A 19916-nucleotide genomic window follows, 5' to 3' on the forward strand; every position below is an offset into this window, starting at 1 on the left:
ACCCTTAGAAAGATAGATTCCCTAATCTGGACGAAAAAGAAACATTTTCCAAACTTTGTTGCATTCCTTTTTTATTCTTCTCATTTTCCAGTTTCTCGTATAATCTTAAATTATAAATTTTTAAAATAAAATATTAACTATTTTTTTTTATAATATTTTTAAATTTATAAAGAGAGTTAAAAGATATTTGAGAGTATTATTGAAAATTTTGAAAGTTTAGGAAGTATTTTTTAAAAATAATAAATGTGAATATATATATTTTTATTAATTTAGTAACAAAAGAAAGTAATTAATAAAAAAACCAAAATTACTTTTAAATTGTAAGTAGAAATAATAATAATAAATAAATAAAGATCCAAAATGAGAAGGTCAACTAGGATTGATTCAAAAGCTGTTACTCAAGTTGGCTTGCATAGCCACAATGATTGAAAACGAGTGGAAACTTATCTCATTTTTATTCTATTTCTTTCTTGGAAATTTTAATAAAAGAAATAAAATATTTTAATTAAATTTAAAGGATCCGATTGGTGGAACCCTTCTCATGGTGGGAATGAACCACTCTATTTAAATGTTTCAAAATATATTCCTTAAAAAAAAATATATATATTTTATCGAATATTTAAATTTGTTGGATGAAAGTCCCGACTAATTTAGGGAATGATCTTGGGTTTATAATCAAAGAATACTATCTTCATTGATAGGAGACATTTTGGGGAAGTCCAAAGCAAAGCCATGAGAGCTGATGTTCAAAGTAGACAATATTATAGTATAGTGGAGAATCGTGTTCAACTAACATGATATCAGAGTTATGCCCTAAGCTTAGTCATATCAATAGAATTCTCAAATGTCGAACAAATGAGTTAAGGCTCCTTAAAGTCATAGTAAAAAATGACTAAGACTCCAAAAAAACGAATCGAGTCTCGATTAAGGGGGGAGACATAGTTTGTTCGAAGGGATGTGTTGGATGAAAGTCCCACGTCGACTAATTTAGAAAATGATCATGGATCTAGACTATCTTAGTAATAGAAAGTTGGGCCTTGGTTAGATATTCTTTTAGTTTAGAGTTGAATTATTTAAAAATTGACTTTTTTTTTTGTCGGGTCAACTCAACTAACACGAAAATAGGGTTATAACCCAATCCAACACTATCCTATTTTTAAAGATTATTATAAAAGATAAGAATATTTGGCTGTGATTTATGAATTTTGTATATTTAAATTTTATGAAACTTTTGTTATTAATAATAACATATATCGTAACTAAAATAAGTAATAATAATAATAATAATAAAAGAACAACTCGACAATCTAATATGAAAATAGAGAATTGAGTTGAGTTAAAGGTGTGAACTCTATTCAAGTTCTTCGAGTTTTTACAGAGTTAATACAAAAAAATTCTCTAAACTAACCCGTATATATCCTTAATTACAGACAATAGTTATTAAATTAAAAATCAGGAGGGGTTTGATTTAAGAATTTAAAATAGTTATTTTAAAATTAAAACAATAATATTCTTGAAATTATTTATTACAACTTGTTTTTATTTTATTTTATTTTATGTTTAACAATTGTTTTACGAAGTCTCCTAAAAAACTAAGCCCGTCAAAGGGCACAACCGTAATAATCCCCACCGATATCGCATTTCGAGTCGACAGCCTTTCAATTGAAATTTGAAAAAACGATCCAAAAATTAGAAAAAATTATCACAAAGTTGACATTGGACTCCCTGCTCGGCGTTGACCATTAATGAATGGCATATTTCGTAATTCAGGGAAATTCCAGGGGTAAAATCGAAATAATAAAATGTGAAATCATCGACTTCTCTTACAAGGGCCGTTATAATTTTATTCATTACAGTTCAGTATTTCGCGCTCCTTCTACACGCTTTGCTTTGCTTCCATCTCTGATTTTACCGTTTCTTCTTCTTCTTCCTCTCGATTTCCGTCGTGGTGATCGCCGATGGAGTCGGGTTCTTTGTTGCAGCGGTACCGTCGTGACCGGAAAAAGCTGCTGGCATTCTTGCTGTCCTCGCGTTTTGTCAGAGAGCTGAGGACTCCGGCAGGTCCTGTCACTGATTTCTCCGCCGTCGACCTTGACTCTCTGAGCGCTAGCTATGTTTTGGAGTGCATTAAGTCTGGTAATCTTGCTTCTTTGTGTGTGAGAGATGAGTGTGAGTTGTTGTAGTTTGAATGAAAGATTTGATATCGAATTTGCGGTTTAATCTCGAGTTTTTTTTTTTATTGCCAATGCTCGAGAATGAAGCTGGAAGTCTATTTCATTTTCTTTAGCTTCTTCTCGGTTCTATTAGTTTTTTTTCTTCTGTAAAATGGATTTGGTTTCCTTGTTTGGGATCGGAAAGTTTGCGTCAACCGTTCTGCGGCGGAGTGCTAGCTGCTTTCCATGTTTTTATACCGCGTTCTCTGTTTTTTAGTTGACCGAGTCACGTAACTGTGAACACTTGTGAGGAATTTAATTTCATTGTTATTTTCTTGCTTAGGTGGAGTTATTGACATTTCTACAGCTGCTAAGAAGAAGCAACATGAATCTTCTTACCCGATAATGGTAAGAATATGTTAGTGAGAAGTTATTTGGTTTTGCCGTTTTCTCCGCGATTTACATTCTGCTATGCCGTCGCTCTATGGAGAGAAAATAAATCATGCTAATGCTTCCGTGCTTCAGTGCTTCCGTCTGTTTATTTATTTATTTATTATTTATTATTTTTTAATTTAAATTCTGAATGGACTGTGAAGTTTATGCACTATCTGAAAATGCTGAATTGAAACTTGAGCTTTCCCAAAGTTTCTGGTGATTTCTTTTGCATGATATTCAGCGGACATTTTTCTCTCGAACTATCTTCATCGCATTTAACAACGCCTTCATCGTCTGTACACCAGAGGGTTTGGGCCTGAGCATCTTTACTTAGTCGGGTAGCCAATCAAATGCCTCGCGAGGGTGCAACTTAGACAAATTAACTCTCGCCTTGTACCAAAAGTATTTAAATTTCGAACATTTGTTTTAATGAAGAGTTAACAGTAATCCATGCCAATTTTCTCTTAGTATTGTAGTTGTAGTAAATTTGTTTTAGAATTTCTTTTCTTCATTAGAGTTTTTGATTTCGGATGTGCAAGCAATACTTTTTATTTATTTGTTTATTTATTAGAATTAAAAAGAGGTCTGTGTGCATGTTTGCATTACTTACCAATTTGATTTTTGACTGCAGATACAATCTCGACTACGGACTTCTTATTTTCTACTTTCTCATCCAGATTTGTCTGGATCACCTCCTAGCCGTGCGCCACCACCACCTAAAATGGTGGAGAGATCCTCTAGTGACATATCGTGTTCATCTAGGTCGCTTGGGTCATCAGTTGATGACAATATTGCAACCTATAGTGATGACTGTGGTCCTCAGTCTAATGGAACAACAGCCACACCTTCGAAACTTGTGAAGAATCTCAAAGTTCCGGCTTTAGGACTACCTAAGTTGTATACAGGTATTTGATGTTTTTATTCTTCTATTGAAACGAGATTTCATTTTCATTTAAATTCTTAACAAACGGACATGTTTATCCTTTCATATTTTTCCCATAAAAAATAAAAAGAGTTTTCCGAAACAATGCTTAAATTTGTCGGTTAAGATCCCCTCCTCCCAACCGTCATTTCTTATACTGTAAATTGATTCATAGTTTTATGATGATCAAAGGACTGACAGATGATGACTTGGATGAAGCAGCATATTTAATCTTGCTTGCATCAATCGCATTTTCTGGGTGCGCTCTTTTCTTATGGAAATGCTAGATTTATTTATTTATTTTGTAGTTTGTCCTGCTTAAGTGCTACGTATTGTGCTTCCGGAAACTTGAATTTGAGTTCATGTCTCTTTTTCATTTTTCTTTTCTTGATAGTGATAGGGAACATAAAATATATCCATCTTCTTTATCATTTGTTTGTTCTCTCTCTCTCTCTCTCTCTCCATCACCAGGGTTGAAATCTATTCATCTGAGGATAAAAAGAAAGAAAATGGTATTAAACATACTGTAGGGATGACAAGTATAAGGAATGAAGTAGATGTTCAATCAGAGAATTTTGAAGGACATTTGAATTTTCTTCACGCTATCCGCACCCAGATGCAGGCAAGGCAGACTCTGTCTCTAAGATGATCTTATCGCTATTTCCTTTTTACATTGATGTCATACATCTGAAGCTTAACGATCTATTGTAGCTATTTTGCTGCATATAGTGAGATTTTCTTTTCTCCTAGAGAGGTTAACAGAAGTCTACTAATTCTTATATATTGTTTCAGGTTTCATTTTATATGTTGTTTCATTTTTATCTGCTCAATGAAGTTTAGAATTGCCAGTTGAAATCTCGATGCATTAATACATGTTCCCAATCTATCTTACTGTTCCTCTCCCTCTCTCCCTATCTCTTCCTCCATTAACTTGGTCAATTGCTGATTTGGACTCAGAATTTATATTATTTGACCAGATTTCAGCAGTTTCTGATGCATGCATGAGGAAAAGATTAATGGAATTGGCTGCAAAGAGAAACTGGGGGCAAATTAATGTTCCTCAAGTTTTGTTGGTCCTCTTGCATGGGGTTTTCAGGTCTGATTTTCCTAGTGAGAAAGCTTATATGCAATGGAAGTTCAGACAGGTAATAAATCAATTATGGACAATTGGAGAAAAAATCTTTGCATTTTTTACCGTAGTTAAATTGGCTGAAAGCTCTTTAGTTATTTTTTATGCGTCACTGTTTATCAATTATGTACAATGCACATCCTGTAGGGTGTAACCAATTGTCTTTATATTGGGCGTTTTTCGATCAAGCAGCTTTAGAGGCTCATTTATGGAACTGCTTTTTGAGAAAAAAGAATGTATGTATATCTTACATCTATAGGAAACCATATATTCAAAAAACAGAGAAAAAGTGAACAACCTTCCAATCTAGGTTTTCACTTATTCCATATATTGTAGTATAGACGGGCTTTTGAAACTCCGAGAAACATGATACTTTCATAGAGATTGACATCTCTGTTGGTCCTGCAACTATAAGAAGTTGGAATGGTGACATTAAAGTGAGGGGCTTAATGGGTACTGTAGTTTTAAATAAAGTACACAATCCTCCCCTCGAACAAAGTACACCATAGAGCATCCCTTGAATCCTCCTTCTCTGGAGCTCTTGAACAACCTCCCCTAAATTGAGGCCCGACTCCTTCGCTAGAGCCCTCAAACAAAGTACACACCCTTTGTTCGACACTTGAGTCACTTTGACTGTACCTTCGGGGCTCACAATTTCTTTGTTTGACATTTGAGGATTCTATTGACATGCCTAAGTTAAGGGCATAATACCATGTGAGGAATCATGGACCTCCACCATGGTATGATATTGTCCACTTTGAGTAGAAGTTCTCATGTCTTTACTTTTGGTATCCCTAAAAGACCTCACATGAATGAAGATAGTATTCCTTATAAATCCATATTTTTTTCCTTAATTAGCCAACCTGGGACTACTTCTCCCCATAATCCTCAACAGGTGATGACGGTTATATTTGTGATTTTCCTTAAAATAGATGAAGTATGCTTTAATTCAATGTTCCGTTCAGAAATTTATTGTTGGTTAATTGCTCGGGAGAAAGATCCTGGCTTCTTTAAAAAATGAACAATTACATTATTGATTATGGAACTCGATAACATACATATCCAGGTCTATTTTTTTCTTTCTGTACTATGAGTTACCTTACATGGACATACAAGTCCTCTCCTTACTTTAACCATGAAGTTTGGCGGCTGCATCTCTAGGTCAATCTTTTGGAAGAATTCTGTTACTCTGCTAATCTTGTAGCTTCTGAACGTCAAATCTGTGAAAGTTCTCTTGTGAAGATCAGAAGTACAAAGGTTCAGTTTTATTTTATTTTATTTTTATTTTTACTTTAATTAGATACAGAGAATTAAATGCTAGTTTAGAGTGGTTCATTCTTCAGATTTCTAAATTCCTTCTGAGATCGATCATATAAAAGAATCTGATTTACTGCATTGTTGAACATGGTAGGAATGGGATATCAATATGGTTCGATCTGAGCGCGCAAAAGTATTGTCAGGTATTGGACAAGTACTGTCGAAGTTGCCAGCTCCCTCTGCTTATCACTTAAACATCAGGTTATATGAGAAATTGATTTTAGGCATATTTGATGTTCTTGACGACAGCCATCCCGTTATGGTATTTGTTCTTCCTTTAATATTTGTTTGATTTAGTTTTGCGTGTGCTGTAAATTAAGGCTCATAACGTATGATGATTAGCCTGTTACCTTTGTATAGGAAGTGGATGACAGTCTCGTCCTTCTCAAATTGACTTGGTCTGCTTTAGGCATCACTCCGGAAGTACACAGTGTGATCTTCGGGTGGGTCCTTTTCCATCAGGTATACTTCTCTATGAAGTGATTAGTAGGGCTCGTTTTCTTTAACAAACTGCATTATTGAATTCTTCATCGTCAAATTGAAAAATTTGGTACAACTTATTTGCTAAGATTTTTAACTACTTCTTGAACCAGAAACAAATTTTTTTATTAATGAAATGAAAAGAGACTAATGCTCACGAAATACAAACTCCCACGAGGGAGTGAAAGGAAAAACTAAAAATTAGGAAACCTTTAATCAAGCAGATTCAACACGATCTAGTCTAAGAAGAAGCCTGCTTGCAAAGATTCTTTGATGCCGTTCCAAACATAACTTGATAAACTCCCGAGGAGGCTACCGCTATCTTGAGATAACAAAACCTCAAAAAGGGCTGTTGGCGTGCCAAACATTCCAACAGAAGTGACAAAACAAAGCACCTATTTCCTTTCTCTTTAACTGAATATGAAAAAAATGATCTATGAAAGGCTTGAGATAGCCCAAAGGCCAAACCATAGAAGAAATTGAGCAAAACCTGCAGGTACAATATTTACTATGGTAGGAGGATAGGTTAGGCATGCTATGTAATTGTTTCTTTAGTTCTTGGGCAATTGTTGACTATTTGTACCGGACAACCTGTTGTTTTTGTTGCAAACCTGCAGGTACAATATTTTACATGTTGGTGTGGTTTATTTTTTAATGTTATATTTAAAATTTAATTACTTTTCATAGAAAAAAAATATGCCTTATCCTCTAGTTATAACTTATAAGAAAAAAAGATAGTTAGCTGTATGCTTAGGAAAATAATATTGGTTGTTTTTTTTTATCTAATATATTTTTCTATTGAAGTTTGTCAAGACAGGTGAAGCCTCATTCTTGGACGAGGCCATTCTTGAGTTACAGGAGGTTGCATCATCTAAAGATGACGGTGGGAAGGAAGAACAATATTTGAAAAGCCTATCATGTTCAATATCATGCAATGGCAATGAAATGAAGTTGAGTTTGGTGGAGTCCGCCTTCTTCTTAATTAGCAGTTGGTGTGACATTAAACTACAAGCCTATCATTTGCACTTCCGTGAGGTGAATTTCAATTCTTGGTTGACATTTTTCCTATGGTATCCTGTCAGCCCCATAAATGTGATGACCATTGCTCAAATGTTTTATATATTACACAGTTTTTTTGATGTAAGGTCCCAATATTATTCTACCTCCGTTAATTACTATTTCTAGCGTACCATTGCCCTTATATTTGTTATCACGTTCTTGAATGTTCCAAATTTCCTATCATTTGTCTACACTAATTTAGCTATTTTTCTTAAAATCAGAAAAATTCTTACTTCGGGAAAGTGGTGAGCCTGTTGTCCACTGTTGGAGTTATTACTGATTGCAATACTGTAAAGGTAGGTACTAATGCCCAGCGTACTAAAATGGATATTTGATTTATAGATATCTTGGGCTATGTTTTCATGAATCTTCCTTTTTGATAGTTCATGTCTAAATAGAAATTTGTTCCCAGAAAAAATCATTTCTCCCAATATTTTTTTACAATAACTTTCATATTACATTCAGCGATACAAACTCCGTGGGAGTAAAATGAAAAATGAAAATGATGTTAAATCACCACAAGCTAGCTTACAGGTTATGGTAAATTTATTTATTAATTTTTTTTTTTAATCAATGTTGTAATACTCTTCTCCACTTTTGGGCTTGAAAAGTAGTAGAAGGCCCAATAAGTGAAAACCAATAATACTAGGTGCATAAATTAGTTACAAAGGTTTGAACATAAGACCTCTCTGAACTCAAAAACTTAAGCTTTTGAGTATAACATGCCTGAATTGTTCAGTCATGTGGAGTTACGCGAGTTTATCATGTTATGACGAGGATAGTAAGGGATTGGAGGTTACCATTTCCTGATGCTATATGGAATAACTAGCTTTAGTTATAATGTTGCTTACTGAATTAGCAAAATTCCAGGAGCTTGCTTGCATACTTATGGTGGTCACTTTAAATAGCTTGTTTTCTATCCTTTAGCGTGATGCATTCTTTGCTGTTGTTTGTGGGATTTAGCTAGAGATGAATAGTAGAGTTTTTGAGGGGTTTAGGAGATCTCCTGATCTCCCGATAGATTTATTGCACATGTCTGTTACTAAGAGTTNTTTTTTTTTTTTTTTTTTTTTTTTTTTTTTTTTTTTTTTTTTTTATATTTATTTTATAATTATTTATTCATTTATTTAATTATCCTTTAGACCTCATCCTTTTGGATTGGACTCTTTTTTGTGTAGTTTTTCTTGGGTCTGAGTGCTTCTTTTTGTGTTATTTGTATTCTTTCAATTTATCTCAATGACAGTAGGTTTTTTTATTTAAAAAAAAAATGTAGGGTGCTTCATTAGAGATTATTTCTATGGGAAGGAACCAAAAAGTGTTAGATATTTTCATTTTATTTTTATTTCATTTTATATCTGTTGGAATTAAATTAATATTTTTTATAGGGCAGCAGAGTCTAGTTTTAAGATGATGATAATTTCAAGTCTACATGTTCAAATTGGGGCTAATCGGGCATCTGATTTTTACTTGCTTATATTAAAAGGAAACTACTTTTCCATAAATACTGAAAGTTGCAACCGAAATTGTAGGGAACAACTCCTTTTAGGAGATTACAAGGAGCCCCTGAAGCAAACTTATTCATTCATATTCTAATCTTGCTGTTTTGAACCTTATGTGAATTGTCAATATTTTGCTTTAGTTAACAAAATTGGATGGTTTGAAAGAAATTGGGGCTAGAAAACTCAGAACCTATGTCGAGAAGTCCATAGAAGCTGCTTACAAAGAGGTAAGTCAAGATTTGTGACACAGTATCATAAGAATATGGTTGAGAAAGCATCGTTTCTTTACAATCCATCATAGAGTATTCAATTATTTTAGTCTACTTATTTGGTTAGGCAGAGAATAATGAAAATTCTGAATCCAAAGAGAGTATACATCCTCTGGCACTCCTTGCCAATAGGCTACGATTGGTTGTGGAGAAAGAAATTACTGTATTCTTCCCGGTGTTACGTCAATTATGTCCTGATTCTGGGATAATTGCAGCCATGCTATTGCACCAATATTATGGAGAAAAACTGGTTTGTTTCGTTAGTTCCTTTTGTAAAATTTTTGTTTTGCCAGTGCTGGTTTTCCTCTATTTCATTTTTTTTATATTCTGGATGTTCTCATCAAAACGCAGAAGCCATTCTTAAAGGAAGTATCGAAGCTTTCAGATGATGTGAGGTCGGTGCTTCCAGCTGCCTATTCCTTAGATCGTGACCTAACTCATTTATTTACTGCTGCTTCCAAAGAAAGTAGATTAAGCCCTCTTCTCAAGGAAGACCTTGAGCACTATCCGGTCAGCCAATCTTTTCCCTTATACAATATCACATATGGATGTATAATGCCTGTATTTGAATTTTATATTCTGTATGCTTGTGGTTGTTTTGAACTCCAAGAGACACTAAAAGTTGAGTAGTATAAACAACTAAAATTTGAGAGAATCAAAATAATCTATTCCATTCACCAAAAAGATAAATATATACAAATGCACAAGGTTAACCTAAGCAAGAGAAGGTAAAGAGACAATAAAGAACCATAGAACTAGTATATTTACAAAATTATAATTATTCCAATATAAAGACTTTATTTAGCACTCCTTCTCAAGTTGGAACTTATATATTCATTATGCCCAACTTGTTAGAGATAATCTATATTCATGCTCCATTGGTTTGGTTTTATCTTTTCACGTACAAAATGACAATTGACCTCAATATGTTTAGTTTGCTCATGTAACATCTTGAGCAAACTAAACATATTAACACACCACAATTTGGTCGACGTTGTGATATCAAATCTCGATCCAATAAGAAGTTGACGTATCCAAACTAAATTCACATACAGAATATGTCATTGCTCTATACTCTGATTCAACACTTGAACGTGATGCTACTGTTGTTTCTTACTCTTCCAAGAAACTAAATTATCCACAAATACAGAATATCTTGAAGTTGGTCTTTTTATCTTCCTTAGACCTTGCCTAATCATCATACGAGAAGCATTCAATGTTAGAATGCCCATAATTTTATATAAAAAATCAGGCCCAGGAACTGCTTGCAAATAACATAAAATCTACTCCAATGCAGGCCAATGATCAACTGTAGAGAATATATATACTGGCTTATGGTACTCACCGAATAAGCTATGTCTGGTTGAATCACTGCAAGATAATTGATTTTTTCCATTAGCCTCTTTCCATATTTTTTTAATAATTCTTCCTATTTTGTGAGCTGGAAATTGAGCACCATTTGAGTACTACTTAGCTTAGCCCTTAGCTTTCCTACTTTAACAAACAAGTCAAGTACATATTTTCTCTGTGATAACAAAATTCCCTTCTTGCTTCTTATTACCTATAAAGTATTTCAACATTTCCAATATGGTTTAGCCCTAACTTCCTATTTCAGCCAATAACTCAAGTAGAAGTACATATTTTCTCTGTGATAACATATTTCCCTTCTTGCTTCTCATTACCTCAATTCCATTACCTCAATTCTTAGAAAGTATTTCAACATTCCCAAATCTTTTGTATGGAATTGACTATGCAAAAAGGTGTTGAGCGGTTGAATGGCTAAAGTGTCATCACCACTAATAACAATATCATTAAGATACACGATCAACAGGATGATCTCACTCTCTGATTATTTATAAAAGACAAAATGATCGGACTTTCTTTTCCTCATTCCAAAGTTTTCAATCATCTGCTTGAATTTTTTCAAACTATGCTTGTGGACTTTTCTTTATCCAAATGAGAATGGAAGGATGCTATGAGAGAAGAAATGCATGCTTTAGAAAAGTGTAACACATGGGAAGTTGTTGATTGGCCAAAAAGAAAAAATATAGTTGGGTGTACGTGGCCTTTTACAGTAAAGTATAAGGCTGATGGAACGTTGGAAGGGTATAAGGCAAGATTAGTAGCTAAGGGGATACACTTGACCTTACTCTATAGATTACCATGAGACATTTGCCCTAGTTACAAAGATGAGCATTCCTCTAGGATTTGAAAGATCAAGAGGTAAAGTATACAAACCGAGAAAGAATTTGTATGGATTGAAACAATCACCAAGGATGTGATTTGGAAGATTGTGGTATTGTTAAAGTCAAGGAGATCGCACTTTCTTTATCAAGGGGAGTTACAGTGCTTCTAGTGTATGTAGATGAAATTATAGTTCCTGAAGATAATGAAGAAGAAAAAATTGAACTTATAAGGAAATTGATGAAAGAATTTGAGATCAAAGAACTTGGAAAGTACTCTCTTGGTATTGAAGTAGCATACTCAGTTTAGGTTTATTTTTATTTTTATTTTTTATTATTATTATCAGAACAGGATTTATTGATGGAAAGATGGAAAATGGATGTGAACATCTACCAACACCAAAGGATCCACCTCAGAAACTGGCAGAGTAAAAAAAGGAACCTGCAGTGAACCGTGAAATTTGCCAGAGGCTAGTGGGGAGGCTTATATTTCTAGCTCACACTCGACTAGACATAGCATACTTGGTGAGTATAATTAGCCAATTTATGCCTGATCCACAAGAGCCTCACCTTCAAGCAGCGTACAGAGTGTTAAGTTACCTGAAAGGAACTTCAGGAAAAGAAATTTTGTTCCAACGACACAATTCCCATGCATTGGATCAATAGTGAAGATAAGATCTACTACGGGAATTGTACTTTTCTTGGAGGTAATTTGGTATTATGAAGGAGTAAAAAACAAAATGTGGTGGCTAGATCATCTGGCGCATCAGAAGTCCAAGCTATTGCACAAGAGCTATGTGAACTCTTATGGTTGAAAACAATCCTTGATGGCTTACTTACACATTAAAGGAAAAGGTCCGATAAAGATGTACTGCGATAACAAATCAGCTATCGATATTGCACATAATCCTATCCAGCATGATAAGATAAAGTATATTGAAATTGATTGACATTTTATCAAAGTGAAACTAGAGAAGGGGATGATATGAATTAGTTATGTGCCCTCACAACTTCAACTAGTAGATATATTATCAAAATATAATTTCACAACTCAATGTTTCATGAGTTAGCATCTATTCCTCAGCTTGAGAGGGAGTGTTGAAGGAATAACCTATATTCAAGGAGTACTTGTGTAATTCCTAGCCTGAACCTAAGAGATATTTGTGTAATCCCATTAAATAAGGGAAGTAGTTGAACTCCCTAATTTATCTATATTGTTACCTAGAGATTTATTTAGATTTATTGTCACATACTATCTAGGGATTTATTTATCTTTTCTACAATAGGGGCATGCACTTTCATAAAGATAATTTAGACTTTCAACACTATCAAAAATAAAAAACTTAACTCAACCAAACCCAGCAAACCAAGGAGCCAAAGAATAACAACAATACTTAGTTCACGAGGATTCTTAAGTAGTTGTCTTTAGTATCTTTTAACTTCTGAAATCATATAATTTAACCCCTGAGGCTTTGAAAATGTTCCAAAAGAATTCTCTCTCTTCTCCTTTGCCTCCCTTCCCCTCTGTTGCACTTGTCTAACCATGTCGTCCATTCTATGCCTGTCTCTCCACTCGTATGAGTGCGCCCAAAAGCGTACATTCTCTCCCCCAGAGATTTGAATGCAAGGGAAGGTGGTGGGAATCTTTTTCATTCCAATGTGAAAATTGAACAATGTGGGGACAGCAGGGTGGCAAATATAAGGGACAATTGGCTGGAGCCTTTTTTGCTAGCTGACTGTTTCTCTCTCTGAATATTTCACTACAGCTCATTATTTTTTTTCTTTTTGTAATCTTAATTTCTTTTAATTGTACAATATTTAATTTCCTTGTAAAATATTTTATATTGCCTATTTCCTCTCGTAAGCTCTTAATAGGTTTGTATATATTAGGTTGTAATCTTCTCATTTTGAGATTTAAAATTGATTGGGTTATTCATTTCTTCATTAACGGCAGTGTTAAATCCATATTTAGTGTTGTATGTACTTGTAATATCAAGACATGTAAGCTGTTTGTTTCTTTCCTCCGTCTTTTGGGCAGATTGTACAAATTGCTAAGCCCATAATTCTTGACTGGATGATCGATCAACTGGAACAAACCTCTGAATGGACTGGACGTGCTTTCAAGTTAGAGGTTAGTTATTTGCAGACTGATTTTTCTGGTTCAATATGTAATATGATATTTGTCTGAGTGGAAGCAGTAGCTAGTTTATTTTAAGGAAAGATGTATCAGATAGGAAGTCAAGGATCAAGTGAAGGGTGAAAATATGATCTTGATAAAATTGCTGTTATTTATCTTTCATGTACAGTAATCATTAAAGGAATGAAACTGTAGAAGCCATGGTAAAAAAGAATGTAGGTTGACATAGCCTGAACANGGGGGGGGGGGGATTGCAGAGATATTTTTAATTGTTGAATCGAGTTATGATTATTGGAATATCTATATTTTATGGACTCAAACCGCTGGACCAAGTACACAAAAAACACATTAGATATATCTTTTCTTTCCATTGCATGTGTAGATTGATCAACACCTCTTACTAATTTTGGGTTTTTTTTGGCAAGTGAAGGATTGGGAACCAATATCGTTTCAGCAAAATCTGGCAGCATCAGTTATTGAAGTTTTTAGAATTATTGAGGAGGTATTTATCATTGTAAAGACAATTACTTCAGTTATGTCTGAAAGACGAGAAATTTTGGTTTGCTCCTATGAATTCTAATGATACTTTCCTACCAAAGTTTCTGAGGTTGGGGAGTGAAAGAATATTTATAGAGTCGCTGTTAAATATACTGATTGATAACTTTTGAGCACTTGGGGTTATGTTCTACCGATGTCATAGGTGTTAGTGGGTCATTCTTGTTGGTTTCTCCTGCATTTTTTTTTTTCCAAATAATCAATACCATATGCAACCAGTGGAAGTAGTAGCAGTGTGTAAAATTTTCTTGTAGCTACATTTTTTCTGTTTCCTTTTAAATTTACTATCGAGGGCTAGTTTCATAAATTTTTGTTTACTATTATGGACTTATAATGAAAAACTTGCAGACTGTTGACCAGTATTTTGACCTGAACCTTCCGATGGACATCACACATTTGCAAGCTCTCCTGTCCATTGTCTATCACAGCTTGGATGGCTATCTATCGGGTCTTCTCAACCAGTTAGGTAATTTATGAATTTCGGAATTTACGAAGAATGAAGATTGATGGCAAGTTGCAAAAAATTCAGACAAATGTACACACACACACATAAAAGGAAAAGCAAAACAACCTAAGGACAAAGGGATTAGGCATCCCTTTTCCACAAGGAATGATGGTGTGTAAGTGGAGTAGTTACAAATCACAAAAGTAATCAAAGGAAATATTCTTATCTGAAAAAACTCTTGAATTCCCTTCCATCCATGTCAACCGTAGAATAGCCTCGAATGGTACATGTTTGGATTTATTAATTTACTCTTGAAATGATCATTCTATTGGAGATTTGATCATATCATTTTTCCATTGCAGTTGAGAAGAATTATTTGTATCCACCTGTTCCTCCATTGACTCGTTTTATGGAGACAGTTGCAACAGGAAAAAAAAAGTTGCCCGAATGTCAGTTAGACGAGCATGTGAGCAGCAAATTGAGTGGATTGACGATATCTAAGCTTTGTATAAAATTGAATACCCTTGGTGTAAGTGATGCTTCAAGTTAAAAGCTTTTTTTTTTTACTTTTTTTTTTCCACTAAATATGCATATGCATGTTTGAAGTCATGTGAGATAATTCTTCTGTAGTAAATGCAATACTTATAATATTTTGAGCGTGGTCTTTGTCATGTATGATCAGTTAATGACAATACAAAATCAGGGGGAAGGGCAGTTCCCCCTAAATCTTTTACGTGACCATAGTTAACATGCCATTCTTAGTGACGCCGTCAATTGGTAGTTTTATTTTGTGTTACCTCTCTTTTCTCTTCATGCAGTACATTCAAAAACAAATTGAAACACTGGAGGATAGAATTGGAAAATCTTGGGCGCTTATTGGAGGATCTGCTAAGCATAAACGCGGTACACATATATTTATTTCACTTGATATTACCATTCAATATACATAACATTAATGATAACTAAAAGACAGAAACTAGTGGTCTGTCTTCACTTTGCATAATGACAATACAAACCATATGCGGAAGAGGATTGAATTAGTTGACATCAGTATTTTTATTGCTAAAGTACTAACAAGTCCACACGGCATATGACAAAATGTTGCATTCTCATTCCTTTCTCGTGTTTGTTTATCTGGCTTGTGGAATTATAATACTTTGTGACCACTTCTTAAAGTCGGTTCAGGTTTAAGTTTTCTTATTTCAAATTTTCTTTAATATTCTTAATCACTAAAATAAAAAACAGATTGATGTGCTTATTCGTTCTGTATATTAAAAAATTTGTGGAGGAAGTGTGTGGAAGTCCAAGTTCCTCAAATTACGTGGTTATCATGTAGCTCTTTTATCTATCACATCGCTATATATTTTGGTTCTATCAGAGTCTCTATAGAGAGGGATGAATATGTTGTTTATTCCTTCTTGGTGGTTATTAAAACTTTAGACAAAAGCACACTTTTCGTCCTTAATATTAGAGTTTAGTTGACCATGAAAATATGATGTGCTATGTTGAGGTGGCAAATTTTAAATGAGGTGCCTATTTTCTCTAATTTATATTATTTTTTTATTACCTTACTTTTTCATGTTTTTCCCTCTCTCCCCTCCTCAAATCTAGTCTGGTCTAATTTGCTAAGAGAGGGAAAGAGGAAAAGAGGATGCAGTATGCAAATGGAGGAAACCAGTCACCGAACTCGGACAACTTCTAGTTATTTTGAACCCTAAATTTCTCATCCTTTCAAAGTAGCAAAGGCCTACCTAGTCTGTGCCCAGTCTTCGCCTTCTTCAGTGGCTCTAGTACAAATCATATCTCTATCTTTTTCCATACATCTGGAAAGAGAGTATTTAGATAATAAGGTCTTAAACAGTTTGTCCTTGTATTTTCTTTATTAGATTACGGGACTAGGCAAGTCCGCCCAGGAAGCAACCGATGACGAAATCCAATAGTTCAGTCAAAAGCATCGGAAAGAAGTATTACATCCAATACCAGTGAAATATGCTGCAAATTAGACCAGACTAGATTTGAGGAAGGATTAAAGACTTCTCGCAACATCTAGACACGTTTTCTTCTAATTGAAGTAATTTGATTTGCTATGCCTATGATAAATTTTGAACGGTTGTTTTCAAAGTTTTGGCCATGGTAATTTTCCAACAGATAGCCCGATCTAATTAATTTCATTCAACCCCAAAATGATTACTTTCATCACTGTATATTTGATGTTAATACCTATAGTATCGTCCATTCAGCCCCGGAAGAGGCGATTGTCAATGGTGGTCTTCGTACCTGTAGTGACGAAGTTAATGAGTTGTTTGCCAACACTTTCAATAACATTAAGAGTTTCATTGCAAAGGCTATCAGCAAGTTTTGTGACATTACTGGTGAGTTTCTCAACCAATTTTGTGGTGGCCTTTAAATTTATGTAGTTATTAAGTTAAGCTAGATTGATTTTAGGTTATGCTTTAAAATATAATTTGTTGACCCAAGTATGGTGCATTTTCTGGTCTCCGTATTCTCAATTAAGTATGTCCACAAATAAGAGGGAAACTGGGGAGAACATAACCATTTTATTGTTGACCCTAAGTATGGTCTCCATATCCTCAATTATGTCCTCAAATAAGAGGGGAACTGGGAAGGACAACCAATTTTTTAGTCAAGTTCTTTTACACTTCTATTTTTGGTTTTTGTTAAACTGTTTTGCAAGATGACTGTAGAATGCTTACATAAAAAATCATATTTGTAACAACTTTTCCATCTCGTATATTGAATAATAGTCTTAATTTTGTTCAAATTCTACTCTCCAGGCATAAGAGTTATTTTTTGGGATCTCAGAGATGAGTTCCTCTCGTATTTGTATCATGGCAATGTTGAGGCTGTTCGATTAGAAGACGTTCTTGCACATCTTGATACGGTAAGATCTTTGACTCGCTAAATGTGATATTGTGCAAATTTTGTCTGTAATGTCTTTTATGTGCGTCATGCTTGCATATGTATAGTATATTTCTTTATACATTTTATCTGTGGGTTGCACTCATCTAAGACATCTATTATATTATAGGTCCTAAACAATGTATGTGGCAGGATCGATGATACTCTTAGGGATCTCGTGGTATTGAGCATCTGTCGAGCATCAATGGTACGATCATTTAAGAATGCTACTTCTATCTCCTACCTTTTGCTCCTTCCATCTGAAATGCATGGTTTTCCAGGAAGCCTTCATATGGGTGATGCTTAATGGAGGTCCTTCACGTGCATTTTCTGATTCAGATATTGTTCTCATTAAGGAAGATCTCGGTATATTGAAGGTATGTGCTCTAGATTGAAATTACTTTTACAGTTGTAGTTTATGATAGGTAGGATTCCTGCAAAAAAAAAAAAAAAAAAAAAAAAAACTAATGCCTTAGCCTTGCTTGTAAGTTGAGGAAATGGTTGATTGAACTTGTGGTTTGCGATAAACGATTATATTTATATTGTTCTTGCATCTTCAATTCTAGGACTTCTTTGTAGCTGATGGAGAAGGTCTTCCCCGTACTCTTGTTGAGAAGGAAGCAAAATTTGCTGAAGAAATATTGGGCTTATATTCACTTCCGGTTTGTTTACCTTGTTGATCAAGTTTATATTATAAGTCCTTATTATAGAGTTTTTCATATGGACCGCGTTTTCTAATTGGTGCATTTTTCTGCAGACTGAAACTATTATTCAACTGCTGATGAGCTCAGGTGGGGATATTTCTACGGAATTGGATCCGTGTAGTAATAATGGCAGTCTTCATTTTAACGATTCCCAGGCATTGGTACGAGTCTTATGCCACAAAAAAGATACGGAAGCTTCCACGTTTCTAAAGCGAAAATATAATCTCCCTGCTTCTTCAGGTAATTCTCTATCCATTATTGATTTCATAGCCTTTGGCACACTGTTTCCTCCTCCACAATTGTTGAGAAAGAATGAAAGATAAAAAGGATATTGGAGAACTGATAACCAAAAATCTTGTTGCCCTTCATCTAGAACCAGTTACAACTATTTTCGAGTTGAATAGTTGAACAAGCTATCTTCCACCACCAAGGTTTCAAAACGTTATGCATTTTTTTCTATTTATTAAAATATGATCCGATTTAGTCAATTGAGTTCTAGATTATGACCTCTTAAAGTTTAAATTGATTTCTTTGAACTTTTGATTACTTAAAAGTCAAGATTCACTTTATCTAGTTTATCAGCATGGTTAGAAAGAATAAATAATAATAATAATAATAATAGAAATAAGAGGTCTTTTAGCCAAAAACATATTAGTATCTGAGGGAGATATGTCCAAAATATGATTGCACACTCTAATCACACGATCACATGCTAATCATAATGCTTGATAGCGATCATAATATGCTATTGTATTTAGTCGTATCTTCATCTGTTTTAGCAAGATGACTACTCCTTTTTATACACCTTTTTTTTTTTTGTATTCTTTCAAAACTATGCTTAAGCTATTTTTGAAATTGAATGCCTCCAAAAGTTGAAATAATCTATTGTATTTAAACTTTGTGAGGTCATAACTATTAACTAAATTGAGTGATATTTTCTTTATTCTGTGTAGTCAATTTCTACATGTTGGAAGGTAGCTTGTTTGACCCTTTCACCTAAAATTGGTTGTAATTGATTGTAGATGAATGACTGTAAAGGGACATATTGTGATGAGGGAGGATAGAGAATAAAATGAACTTACAGGACAGGAAAAGTAAAATTAGGCAAGCCTTGATAAATTTTTTGGATTTAGGTAATTTCCAGCAATTATCCAGTTCAATAAATTAATTAGAAAATATGCCCTAAAACTTTCTTGAAATTCTTGCAGATTATGATATGACCCCCTTGCAGGCCTCAACTCAGAGATGACATGACTTGTGACAAATTCAAAGTGTGATTCATAATTGATAGAAAATAGAACGATTTAGGAATTTCCAACGATGACTTTGCACGGTGGCTAGAAAGAAAGAGTAGGAAGGGAAAATTGAGTTTGGTCCCATGTGGCTAGATTTTACTTGCCGAAGGCAAGTCTTATGGGTGATCCAATCAAGAGTGGAGTTTTGCCTATAAATGTACATAATATATTTCATTTTATAATAAAACGAAAATTGCATTTGTGTTTGATTATACTTAAAATGATCATTTTGAAATATGGTGAATTGAATTTTTATTATATAAGTTTCTCAGATCCATTAACTCAATTCACTACATCATTCTTTCTATTAAATTAAATTGAAACTAAATAATGAAAAGATATAACCGATAATTAAATAGCCTAAATATTTAGGCTAAATTAATAAAAATATCATTGAATTTTATATTTTATCCAA

General features: G+C 34.0%; 1 protein-coding gene across 10 annotated transcripts; it reads left to right on the forward strand.

Moving 5' to 3' along the window:
• Positions 1-1874: 1874 nt before the first annotated feature.
• LOC111801201 lies at positions 1875-19713 on the forward strand. Of its 10 annotated transcripts, XM_023685212.1 has the most exons (27): positions 1875-2136; positions 2497-2561; positions 3220-3493; positions 3703-3769; positions 3982-4132; positions 4488-4655; positions 5801-5896; positions 6051-6218; positions 6317-6418; positions 7241-7471; positions 7717-7791; positions 9135-9221; positions 9331-9513; positions 9615-9773; positions 13485-13577; positions 14014-14085; positions 14487-14604; positions 14946-15112; positions 15402-15486; positions 16824-16955; positions 17379-17485; positions 17633-17710; positions 17784-17879; positions 18069-18164; positions 18260-18446; positions 19229-19339; positions 19415-19713. In XM_023685212.1, the coding sequence occupies exons 1-26, from the start codon at positions 1959-1961 to the stop codon at positions 19234-19236; spliced, it is 3243 nt and encodes a 1080-aa protein (XP_023540980.1). In that variant the 5' UTR covers positions 1875-1958; the 3' UTR covers positions 19237-19339; positions 19415-19713. The 10 variants fall into 10 exon arrangements, with proteins under 10 accessions (XP_023540980.1, XP_023540979.1, XP_023540981.1 ...); XM_023685211.1 differs by lacking the exon at positions 19229-19339; XM_023685213.1 differs by lacking the exon at positions 19229-19339 and having other exon boundaries at positions 15003-15112.
• The last annotated feature ends 203 nt before the right edge of the window (positions 19714-19916 follow it).

The sequence above is a fragment of the Cucurbita pepo genome, chromosome LG08, assembly GCF_002806865.2.
Source record: "Cucurbita pepo subsp. pepo cultivar mu-cu-16 chromosome LG08, ASM280686v2, whole genome shotgun sequence".
In the NCBI taxonomy this organism is placed as follows: domain Eukaryota; kingdom Viridiplantae; phylum Streptophyta; class Magnoliopsida; order Cucurbitales; family Cucurbitaceae; genus Cucurbita; species Cucurbita pepo.

Coding starts and splice junctions, on each gene's coding strand:
- LOC111801201 (XM_023685211.1), top strand. CDS start 1,959: ATGGAGTCGGGTTCTTTGTTGCAGCGGTACCGTCGTGACCGGAAAAAG. Junction 13,578..14,013: donor GACGTGCTTTCAAGTTAGAG/GTTAGTTATTTG, acceptor TGGCAAGTGAAG/GATTGGGAACCAATATCGTT. Junction 15,487..16,823: donor ATCTGCTAAGCATAAACGCG/GTACACATATAT, acceptor TCGTCCATTCAG/CCCCGGAAGAGGCGATTGTC.